At 48.6% G+C, this 12,229-nt stretch overlaps 4 protein-coding genes across 4 annotated transcripts; all 4 read left to right on the top strand.

Annotated features, from left to right (window-relative positions):
* Window positions 1-441: 441 nt before the first annotated feature.
* FMAN_00455 (uncharacterized protein) lies at window positions 442-1,527 on the top strand (the record flags this gene model as incomplete). Its single annotated transcript, XM_041822308.1, has 1 exon — window positions 442-1,527. The coding sequence occupies one exon, from the start codon at window positions 442-444 to the stop codon at window positions 1,525-1,527; it is 1,086 nt and encodes a 361-aa protein (XP_041688001.1).
* A 533-nt stretch (window positions 1,528-2,060) lies between these two features.
* Window positions 2,061-3,173, top strand: FMAN_00454 (uncharacterized protein; the record flags this gene model as incomplete). The annotated part of the gene is made up of 2 exons (XM_041822307.1): window positions 2,061-2,531; window positions 2,583-3,173. 2 exons carry the CDS (start codon window positions 2,061-2,063, stop codon window positions 3,171-3,173), a joined length of 1,062 nt encoding a protein of 353 aa, XP_041688000.1.
* Window positions 3,174-5,642: 2,469 nt separating this feature from the next.
* On the top strand, window positions 5,643-7,448 carry FMAN_00453 (uncharacterized protein; the record flags this gene model as incomplete). The annotated part of the gene is made up of 1 exon (XM_041822306.1): window positions 5,643-7,448. One exon carries the CDS (start codon window positions 5,643-5,645, stop codon window positions 7,446-7,448), a length of 1,806 nt encoding a protein of 601 aa, XP_041687999.1.
* Window positions 7,449-10,129: 2,681 nt separating this feature from the next.
* Window positions 10,130-10,638, top strand: FMAN_00452 (uncharacterized protein; the record flags this gene model as incomplete). Its single annotated transcript, XM_041822305.1, has 2 exons — window positions 10,130-10,244; window positions 10,298-10,638. The coding sequence occupies 2 exons, from the start codon at window positions 10,130-10,132 to the stop codon at window positions 10,636-10,638; spliced, it is 456 nt and encodes a 151-aa protein (XP_041687998.1).
* Window positions 10,639-12,229: the final 1,591 nt, after the last annotated feature.

Genomic DNA, 12,229 nt, shown 5'->3' with positions numbered 1-12,229 from the left:
TTAGTACAAAGAGATATTTGAACTCATATGATGCCTCCTATAAACAAAGTTGATGCAGCATTACACTGACTCTTGGCGTAGTGTAAGTGAGACACTTCATTCTCTTGCTGGTATAGTAGATCCAAGCCACATTGTTTTCGATCATTGGCGTTTATTTGCCGAGTACCAGTATGGATCTAAGATGATATGTCAAAAATATATAAACTCCAAATCCAAAAATGTTGACGTCTTCTGAAATCATGAAACTATCATGCCGCAAGAGGGAAGTTTGGGGAGATGCGGACCAACGTAAGTCCGTCGCACCAAATCGAGTCAAGCCCGCAATGTTCGGCCCCACTTCCGGACCCTTGCTCCCATCATGAAGCCTCTTTCCATTGACCAAATTTGGTTCACATTTTCTTGTCACTCTCGGGATCGCACTCGCCGATCCAACTTATCATGATGAGCTGTACCTGTCGAGTCACGCCCCTGAAAATATTCGTACAAGGCCTATCTCAAGTTCATAAAGTCGACGCATCGCCTTCCCTTCTCCGTCTGCCGATCCGCACTCGACCGGCGTTGTACCAGAATAATTTTGCCTTGGCGCGACAGGCCCGATCTTTACATCTTTCAAAAGCTCTACAAGATGCTTCCGGAGAAGCCGCTAGAGATGATGACCCTCTTTCTCACATTCGGTCAGAAGATGAGAATCGAGCGGTGAAAAACGACGACCCTTTCGCCACGGACGAAAATCCGGAGTCTATACCATGGAAAGCACAACCAGGCACCAATAACGAGGCCCAAAAACCTCGGAGGAGGAAAAGAGAAACGCCAGAAGATTTTACGACCCTGAACTATCGCCGAAACCAGAGCGTGAGACAGCAACTCGAAGACGATGGGGAGGCAAACGACCACAATAGCAGTCGCAAACGACGAATGAAGGGTCCTTCTTCGTTACAACCACAACCCAAAGAGAATTACTGGAAAATCCAAAAAGCGGCTCTGAAGGAGAAATTCCCAGAAGGCTGGCGTCCTCGAAAGCGTCTCTCTCCTGATGCTCTGGCTGGTATCCGGGCTCTCAACGCCCAGTTTCCCGATGTCTACACCACCGAAGCCCTATCGAACAAATTCGAAGTGACGCCCGAGGCTATCCGTCGTATTCTGAGGAGCAAGTGGCAGGCCAATCCTGACGAGGAAGAGAAGCGAAACGCGCGATGGTTCCGTCGTGGAAAGGAAGTCTGGGAGCAGAAGGCTGCGCTGGGTATCAAGCCGCCGCAGAAGTGGCGACGTGAGGGCATCACACGAGATCCCAGTTACCATGACTGGAAGAAAGAGGCGGTTGAGCGAAACCGTGAGAGAGAGGAGCGGGATGACCTGGAGATTAGGGGTGAGAATTCTCCTCGTCGGCGTGCTTATACCCCTCGATCTGAGGGCTATACGCCTCGTCCTGGTCCTCGATCTGAAGGTTATACTCCTCGAGCTCGTATTCCTCGAACCGGCGACTATACCCCTCAATCGGTCCCTCGAACTGGACGAGGAAGATCTTAAAAAAATGGCGAATGTACGATGGCATGATGAGGCTTTGCATATAGACCGGCGCTGGTGCATTGTACTATAGTTGTAAACTAACTCTACTATTGAAATGAATTATGCATGTTGGAAATTTATGTATGTCATGATGTAGCTTTGCAGGGTACTGGGTAGGAGGAATTCAGGTATATAAACAATCAGTATAAATCGGGGCATATAAACATCGTATCAGGAGTGTTTCTACCAATGGCTTGTTCATCACTATCACACTTTGTTGAATTTTCTCCTTGTCAATGGAGGCTCTCGTTTAAGAGCCTCGGCGAGGTGGGCTCATGGTGACAGGGGTAATCGTGTTTTGTAGCAAGCTGGGCGCTTAAGTTAGAGATGGGTTTCACTGCCACATGCTAACGTTTATCGAGTCTTGGCTAACTTGACCACTTTCTGGCCTTTTCGTTTCTCTCATAAAAGGTTCATCTTGAACTCTGCACTCATTCAATTCCTTCGCAGATATACAAAACTCACCTGATTCTTACTCGTGAATCATCCTCATCATGCCCACACAATACCCCCGGCCCCCGCAGCGTGAATCGTGGTTTGCGCCACTCTCCATTGATCTCTTCCTCAAGGTCCTCAACACAACACTTCTTCACCCGTTCGTCTGCTGGATCATACCGCTATGCTTCCGTGCGCAGACAGTGAAATGGGAAGCGCCGCCCATGGTGGCCTCTATTGCCTGGGCTACCATTGTGACGCTATTCTGGATGGCCAATGTGGTCAACCAGCGCATTGCTCACGGGATCCCGCGTGAGGTTGATCTCAGCGAGGAGGTAATTGTCATTACTGGAGGCGCAAGTGGAATGGGCCTGCTCGTTGCTGAGGTTTATGGCATGCGCGGCGCGACAGTGGCTGTGCTGGATGTGAACGAGATGGAGAATACTGAGGCGAGAGGCGTCACGTATTACAAGTGTGATGTTGGCGACAAGGATCAGGTTGCAAAGATTGCGCTCGAGATCGAAAAGGATGTAAGTCTTGAGCTTCTGAGACCATGGGATTTGTTACTAATGAAATACCAGCTCGGCACGCCAACTGTGCTTATCAACAACGCGGCTATTGTAATTGGGAAGACTCTATTGGATCTGTCGCTTGATGAGATTGACAAGAGTCTTACGACTAACCTCCTCGGACCATTCTACTGCCTCAAAACTTTCTTACCTGCCATCATTCGCGGTGGAAGGGGCGGTACCATCGTCAACGTCTCCTCTGTCATTGGCACGGTTGGTGCCGCACAGCTGACCGACTACGCTGCTGCAAAGGCCGGTCTCACAGCCATGCACCGATCTCTGACAGCGGAACTACGTGAGAGCCATCCCGAGATCCGAACAGTGTTGGTAACACCTGGTCAAGTGAGCACGCCGCTCTTCTATGGGGTCCAGACACCCAACTCCTTCATCGCGCCGGTTGTTGAGCCCGTGGATGTTGCCAAGGAGATTGTGGCTGCCATTGATAGTGGAAAGGGTGCTACAGTTGCTATGCCATTATACGCCCGTTGGGTTGACTGGCTTAACGTGTTGCCTGTGGGAGTGCAAACCATTGCGCGATGGGCAGCGGGAGTGGACCGTGGGATGAAGACGTTTGTGGGGAGAGAGGGACAAAAGCTTGAGTGAACTTGACGCTGGCGTCAGTCTGATGAATACGAAGAGTGTAAAGTTTCGAGAGGATGAAAAATAATAATGTGAAATTAGATGATGTATGTTTATTGGAGCATTAATACACATAGAGTCAGCACAAGCGGTGACCTGGGGAAGTGAATCCGAGGAACCTTTTGGCTGAATGAGAATACGGTATTCAACTCATGGAGTTCTAGGGATAGCCAATGGAGCATATGCCGATTCTAGCTGACAGGCTTCTTGACTCTTGTCAAGTTTGTCGGAAGAGGACCGATCCATATTATCTCTTATAGGCAAATCATTCATGAGAACCTGTCGCAGCCTACCACTAAACTTGCGTGACAACCTAAGCGAAAACGACTTCTAAGCTTACAAATGCATGAAACATGTAATAGACCTTGAGGGAGAACGAAATCCTATAGGAGGAGAAAGGGGATCGAGCGATTGACCCCTGGCTAACCGGGCTTTAGACAGTTTAATACCGTTGACAGCTCTGGACAGGTCGGGTTGAGCGGCCGGGTACAGAGAACCGCATCGCATCATGAGCTGGAGAGATGGAAGAGGCGTTGTGCAGCTCTGCGGGCGCTGTTTAGGTTGCTGTACGGCCGTTGGCCACATGGGATTTGTCTGTCGCTTGGACATACCGGTAAAGGTTAGGAATGGTTCATGATGAGAGCTCTATACGGGGTAAGACTGTTGCCTGTACTTATTGTTGAGTCTGAGGAGCTGTTGAGAAGAGAGTAGACGGTACAATATGTGTAGTAAGAATGTATGTATGTATGACACAGGAATGAATGTTTCAGCCCTGGTTCTCCTTCGGTGACGGAAATGACATTGCGCCCGTTAGTACGGAAGAAGCGAGGCCGGGTGAGGTTTCATGGAATGACCCGAGAGTGTGGAAAGTTTGCAAGCCTAATGAAGTCTCTTTCTGCCCGTGATGCTGTCTTTGTAAGTGATGAGAACCTAAAGAGAGGCTGGTATTGGTTTACTGTGCTGTAGGTGTAGGTGTAGGTTGGTTGTCAGTCAGTCAGTGGCTGTGGGGATAACAGACCCTGCTTGGCGGGGGGGGAAAACACCTAAACGTCATGTCACTTGAGCCTTGCCTACGCCCGCAGAAGCTGCACCTTGATCCATTGACGGGTGGATCGATTTTGGAAGTATTTTCAGCAGGTGCCCGTACATAGGTACACTCGAGATGTGAATCGATCGAGTGCTTGTCATTGTGTCTGGCTGATATTGATTGAATTGTTTAGTACTATAGCTAGGTAGGTAGTCCATCAACGTTGGATCCGATATTGGAACATGAGCACGCGACAATTAAGCATTGGATCAAAGCCCCTGCTTCCCTTGGCTGCAAGATTAATTACTACTAACTACAAACTACTTATAAATCGAATCGGGACCGACGACCCGTTGTGCTGTAATACGCCCGCTGGTTCCGTTACTTTGCGACATAAAACGCCCGCTACAGCTAGACCCAGGAGTTAGAGAGTTGGTTAATCCTTTGAGAGATGTTCATGATCATCTGAAATCAGACAATCGTCTAGTCACACAGCAAGCCACTACATCATACATGGCACAACACACTCTCTGTCTGTAATGCTGCTGCAATTCAACAAGATGATTTGCCCTATGCCAACTCGATCTTCAAAAGTGTCACCCAAGTCTCCCCCCAGAGAGACACTAAAAAAAGGTGCTTGCACTTCACTTTAGAGGCTAGGCCTACCTTATCTGACCCTTCTCCACCAATCCAATCACGCCGCCATCACATTCTGCACCCAGCCCAGGCCAGCCCGCAGCCACGGAGCGGGCAATCCCACTTTGGCTGCAGAGATAAGCCAGTCCAAGCCAGTCCAATCCGTCCTCCATTTTCTCCCACGCCCTTTTCTTACATTCATTGCAACTACATACAACTCCTCCAGCTTGAAGAACCCAATTGCAGCTCACTTGTCACTCAGTTCATCCTACGGACTTTGTTCTGGGCCTACCTAGCCATGTCCATGCGTGTCCGTGTCACGCCTTGAACCATGAGGCGAACCCTGATACTTTCTCACTTATCCCTGAACATCACATACAGTACAACTCAACTCAACTCAAACTGAATCATACATGCTTTCATATGAAACTACTCAGGTCCCCTGCTCCTAGCCTGTCAACTGTCTGTCAACTGCAACTGCAACTATAACTTACTGCAACTACTGCCACTGCCACTGTCACTGCTACCGTCTCGCCGAGTATTCTGACCTATCAAACTCTCATATTGCTTAAACTCAACCGTCAACCCAGGTAGTCGCCGAGAGATACACTTTATTAGTGTCCGTCACCTTATGAGAGACTCAATCAACTGCTATATAATCGGCCCCCAACTTCTCTATCGACAACCACAGATGCAGTTCTAAATCACAAACATCGCACCGCAAGGGGTCTTCTCCTACCTTTCATCTCATCAAGTGAGCCGTTTCGACAATGGGACAGTGGTGGGTTGACTCTCGCATCGAAGCTACCGTTACCCGGTCCTATGTCGCCAGCCAACTCCTCCCGGATGAGATTGAGCGCCTAGATCGTCCAGTCGCATTTGGCGGCGAGGACTTGACAGAGCGCACCTACTGGGAGAGCATTCGAAATGATGCGCCTCGTTTGTTCCTCATTCTTGTCGACCTTGGTGTGCCGGATCAGATCTTCGGTGTTGTCGACGATGGCTGGGATGACGCTGAGCTACCGATTGCCCTCGAGGACGTGGATCGCCTCTTGTTGACAGCAACTCGTGATGAGAAAGTCGAAAAGAAGTTTTACCAACGCCAGTTTCACTACCTTCTTAAGCCCTTGCAGCGAGGGAACCATGTGGCGTACAAGGACAACGAAGTAGTACCCCTAGACGTCGTCGAGAAGCCTTCATTGCCGACGCACAAGTCGCACGGAAACGACAAGGTCAGACTTCCAAATGTTCCAGGGGAAGTCTTTTATCGGAGACGGTACGTGCTGGGTAACGGACCTGGGACTATGCCCGTGCAAGACTTTCTCGATGCTGTCCATGGGATCAAGGGCCTGCAGAACGAGCACATGATCTCGTATTGGGCGTCGTATACGCAGCATGGATATGGATACGTTTTGTTTACGCCAGCAGGTGACTTTACTCTAAAGTCATTCCTGGCGACGACACCATCACAGTTCAAACATCTTGCCAAAGCTCGTCGGAGGGAGCTTGTCATGAACTGGATTTTGTGTCTTGTCGACACACTCTGTGACTTCCACGGAAAGAATCAATCGCATGGATACATCAAACCTTCGACCATCTTCTTTACCAACCAAAATCACGTCTTTTACTCCGACTCAACACGACTCACCCCCGACAACGTGATTCTTCACACTGATAAATCGTCGTTTGATCGTGAACGGTACGACTATGCCGCGCCAGAACTGTGGTCTCGACCTGCAGGAGCGACGAGCCTAACCGGTAGATTCCCGTCTGATGAGCATTTCGGTATGGTGCAGACGTACGACCCGAGCGGCTCACCAACAGCCATGTTCATTGCGCCAAATCCTCAGTTAAGCGGACAGCAAGCCGACATCTTCTCAGTAGGCTGCATCATCCTGGAGCTTTTATCATTCCTAGTCAAACGGACGACGAGCAAGTTTGCGACCTTTCGATCAGCGAAACACAAGACGGCTGGCCGAGGCGGTGCGGTGTTGGATACGTCTTTCCACAAGAACCTAGGACAGGTGGAAGCGTGGATGTCAGGTCTTGCCAAAGATGCGTCTCGAAAGTCATCGTCGAGCAAAGATGGCGCGAATATTCTCAAGGGTGTAACACCTATGCTCCACGTCGTGACGGGTATGCTGGCGATGAATCCATACGACCGACCTCCAGCGATTGAAGTGCAACAGCGCATTTATCAGATTCTGACTGAAGTTTGTGGTATTTCAGAGCCACACTGCGTACATCAGTACGCCCACGATCTCGAATCCTCGTTCGGGGGTTTGCAGATTCAGGCTGCTGGTGATGGCATGATGGGCGTCAGTCCGCCTGGAGGATCCAACACTACCTATGGGACACCACGGACGTATGAACACAGCCGAAATGGCAGCAGTGGAGGATATTCACAAGTAAGCCGGACGACAGGAAGCAGCGAAACCGACATGGATGCTATACACAGCGTAGGGTCAGTCGGTCTTCAACAGATACGGACTCAGGGTTCATGGCCTCGCAATATCGCGTATACGCAGCACACGAGCGTAGCGCAATACCCCGTGGGCCAATGGGATTCCACGTGAAGACATGTGATGTCCTCCTGGGATGATGACTTTGATGAGCTTGTGGGGACCGAATCCTTTTTATTAGGATTGGGGAGATGAAACGAGGTGGCATTTATTACCTTCTGTTTGCATCGCGCATGCGGTCAGCAAATTTGTGCTTCATTTATCTGAGGCAGGGCTGATTTCACGGCATATGAGGCTGACTTATACCAACATTGAATTTATTTGCCGGGAGCAGGTGGGAATGGAAAAGAAATTATCATGATCAACTTTTGACGAAACGAGGTTGGTTATTAGGATTAGGATTAGGATTGGTCATGTGGAATTATGCACGATTTACGATTGAATGAGACTTCATCATATCATTAGCTAACCTGACTTTACCTCGACATTGATTGACTGACTGGAATCACTGGAATGCATGCATGGAATTTATGCAGGGTTCAGCTTCGCTTCAGCTCAAAGGGTCCTGTCTGCCTCACGTTGGTTGTGTGTGTGTTTGAGACAAGCGTGGAAGTGAAACACTTGAAGGATTCGAGACTTTTGATGTCTTGACTAATAAGAAAAACATCAACGCAGCAGTAGGAAACAACGCATGATGTTTTCATAATAGCGATATCTTGCCGATTTTCGGGCCTTGCCGAGTTAAGCATCATGCAAGACCGTTTCAAGACATCCATGGATGAATGGGATAGGATAAGATGAACAGCCCCTTGAGGAGACGTACTGCACTGTACGTTCGCATGTGCCAAGGATATCCTGCAAGCTGTGACTTTGACAGTTTTCTTGTGATACAGATGCAGATAGAGATCACCATTATTACAACGTTTATCCTCCGACAGGTCGCTACCACTGGGTATGTACATATTCACCAGACCAGACACAAACTCAGTCAGGATGCCCTGGTCTGTAAGTTACGGGTCATCCAATCGGCGCAATGGTGGGACCGTGTTGCAATTTTTCGAGGCGTACGTCATGACCTATGGGAATGTGGGGGATTAGACTGGTCTGGATGGAAGAGGAGTACCAGTATGTAAGGTGAGTAGGCAGAGAAGAAACAGGAGAAACTTTGAGAGGAGAGAGGACACGCGGTAATCGCGCAGTCATAGGACAGAGGCAGAGAGAGGGAGAGGGCGACAAAGCTAAAAAGAGGGTCAACATGAGGGGTTTTGTTTATGTTGATGGTTCCCTCTTGTTTCTTTGGCTTGGTTTGACAGCTAAAGATCAGCCTCGTCTCCTGCTTCGGGCCAGTGGGCAGCAGCGCCAGTAGTTCAGGGGCATTGTGGCAAAACAAGTGCTTTGTGTGTAGTGCCATGAGTCGTCAAACCTCCTGAGGCTTTACCTACTATGTACTGTACCTTACCCGAGGGACTTTCTGAATAGACTGCAGTCTGTAATTATACCCACGATAACACAGAAACGAGACCTGTTCTGCTTGATCAAGAACTGCCCGAACGTTGAATGTGTCGTCAGTATGCAACTCAGCGTTACATTGGCACAATCCCAGCCCTGTTCGATCCCTCGATCCCCTGCTCTCCAGGCTGTAGAACTTCTTCCTCTTCCATCCCATGCAAGGCTGCCCGCCCAACGAAAGAACGCATCTGACTCAACTTCAGTAGCACGTCCCACTAAAAGGAAAACACTAGCACAAGGCTTGCTTGCTTGGTCTTTCTAGCGCCGTAAAGGGTTTTTCTTGGTACGAAATCAGGAAAAAGAGAGGAAGAAGACTCGAGAGTGTCCAATCGGTTGAAACTGTTTTATCGGGATACCAAACTGGAAATGGCCATGGGATGATCCACTTGAGCTCTAGCTTAGAAGGCTGCATACTGGTACATATGCAAACTTGCGTAGCTCGAATCAAGGAAAGGGATGTGGATAAAAATGGTGCAGAGCAGAGCTTGCAGGGGGGTCGATCCAATATTGATTGACGGGCAGTATGTATGTACAGTAATGAATGAAGAAGATGAGGATAAGGGTCAACCAACATCCATCATAAAATCTAATCCACTTCTTTATTAAAAACAAGGAGAGCAAGCGAAAAAAAAAAGCTTGAACTACTTTAATATCTGACTCTCCCCTACCCTTCCCCAGTCCGATCGATCAATTGATTATTCGTTCCTCGCATTATCCTCCTTTTCGTCATCAACAACAAATTGACTTCTCCTCCTTGAAGCTTATCAGGAAGCTCTTTTCGCCATCTCCCAATCAGCTCACTCCCGATAAAGAGAAAAGGCCCCTAAGCAGGACCCGAATCACCCCCCCACGATCGGAACGCCCACCCACACTCCTCAGCTCATCACACCTCTTTCTAAGCCGTCGTACGCGTGGCCGGCCCGTCCAATCGTTTTCTCTTCAACTTCCTTTACGGTTTTACGGTTATTCAGCTCGGGCTGCGCGCACCAGCGAGGCTACCAGGAGGGAATACCCACCCGCTTCGAACAAGGACTTTTTGAATCGGGGGCCTCGTCACCTTTCGTTACAAACAACCCAACCTTCGTTACAGTTTTTGGCTTTTGTCGTAGTCTAAGGGACAGGAAACCTTGGAAGGAAGGGAGACATAAAGGGTTAATTGCCTTGTCGATCGATCGTTTGCGACATAAAGCTCTCTTGTCTTGGATCACTATCTTTATACTACGCCCTATCCGTTTGATCTTTTTTTCTTTCTGGAAAGCTTCTGGTATCGTTTATATCGGCCCACGATGCGCTCGCCAATCTCGCTTCTCATCTTGCTCTGCGCATTTATGGCTTTGGCATGTGCTACTGAAGTTCACATCTCGAATAACAGAGCTCCCACATCTCAATTCGCGACACATGGTGAGATACTCCAATCGCGCATTCTTTAAGCTTAAAACACTAACATCGTCTAGGTGTTGCTTCCCAATTGCCTAACCGCGACCGAGACATTCACGCCCAAGACCGCGTGCGACAAATCGCCTTATCGCAAATGATCGACTCAAGCGCAAAAGTATCCATCCTAGAGACCGCGTCTCTCAATGTCAAGGCCCTTGCGCATGGTGGCATGAGCTTCCTCTTCGGTCTGGCATCTTCTTCCAACGACGTACTCGATTACATCAACAACGGCACCAGCTCTGTATTTTCACGATCTGTTACCAGCGAAGAAGGCAGTGGAGCTTCAGGGCGGAAACACGTTGCTTATACCAGCATTGCCCTGGTCCTTGTCATGCTCTTCTTTGCTGTGTGGATGTGAAAGAAAAACAAATGCACAGAGATACAGCACTTACTCTTTTTTCGCGCGCATATTATGATACCCCTACCGGATTTGGCGTTTCATCTGGGTCGGCTTTTTTGCATTTAATATTTACTCATTATTTCCTTTCTTGCACTTCGGTGCTGCTCCCTAGAGTGGATGCTGGTTCACGGTTTGGACATACATTCCTTGGTAGAGCTGGGCAGCTGTGCTGCATCCGGAAGAGAGTGTTGGTCGAATGGATGGATGGACGGATGAATGATTATGGTTTGATAACTAATTAATGATGGCTACGTAATGACGTGTTTGGAATATGATGTACATCGCATCAAGGGTTAGGTTGGGCATATCCCTACGAGACAGAAAGCTTGCAACATCTAGCCAGGATACCAAAATAAACTGGTCTAAAGGCCTACCAAGATATATCAAACTTGCCTCAGTTTATTATTCACTTAAACAGAGATCCTGCATTTTCTTACCTCCACTAGACGTATTCCAAGGAATACCGATAGATTACGTGGGAGGAAATCAAGCACAGGGTTGCAGTCAGTTTCTTGGCGTTTTGATAGAGCTTTAATATTAAGGTCTACTCAAATAATACATGTTGAGTTTCGGCGTCCTCCACTGAAAACATGTAGGATCGGCTAGTAGTGACTGCGACGCACTCGACTTGGGGCAGTCATATTCTTCTCCAACAACCTCGTTAACTCAGAACTTGGCGATGAGGGGACAATGTCTATGCCGAGACAGATACCCGCTGCTTTTTGGTATCCAGAAGTTACCTACAACAGAGGCAGGTTAGCTAGTCACGCTTGTGTTTGATGAGAATGAAACGGACCGTTTTGGATTGCTAGCTGGAGGGGACCTTGAAGAAGGCAACTAGAACGACAATTGCCATCACGATAAAAGCGATGAAGGAGATGAACAGCAGAGCGATATAGATGGCCTTCTTAAGGGGTCGAGCACGCCTGTGTGGCCCATGGTTTCGTCTGAGATGGACAGGAGGTGGTGGTATCACAGGAGGTGGTAGTATCACAGGAGGTGGTACATTAGCGCCGCATGACATGATGATTGCGTTATATGCTCGATGGGGATGCCGTCAGGGTTATAGAATGGTTATAGTAATTTCAAATGTGAGTTCCGAGTCTGGCTGAAAGAAAGAAAATGGTGATGGAGCTGTCAAGTCAAGCATTGCTCCTCTCGCTGAGGTGAATAAACAAAAGCCCATGCCATCTCTTTCCTCAAAGTCGAGGACGAAACCAACAACCTTCAGCTTTGGGTCTGTAGGTTGGTAGGTAAGGCAAGCTCGGGTGGCCGTTAACACGAGATGATTTAATTGAGCAGGTGCAGAGTCGAGGTAGGGTGGATTGCAGTCTATGACTGCCTTGTCTTCTGACCTGAGGCTGGGAGACCCGGAACTATTTTCGAAGTGGTATGAAGAGTTCATGCACCTTGAATCATTCTGACCACAGGCCTCTTAGCCGCTGAGGAGAGACATGAATGTTGTCATCGAGGCTAGGTACCTTATACAATCTGCTTTAACAGGTTGTTATTTCATTATTACCTGTCACCGTTATGAAGAACGAACAAC

Source organism: Fusarium mangiferae, assembly GCF_900044065.1.
Source record: "Fusarium mangiferae strain MRC7560 genome assembly, contig: FMAN_scaffold013, whole genome shotgun sequence".
In the NCBI taxonomy this organism is placed as follows: domain Eukaryota; kingdom Fungi; phylum Ascomycota; class Sordariomycetes; order Hypocreales; family Nectriaceae; genus Fusarium; species Fusarium mangiferae.
Note: the sequence above shows the minus strand (reverse complement) of the source record. Positions and strands in the feature narration are given on the sequence as shown.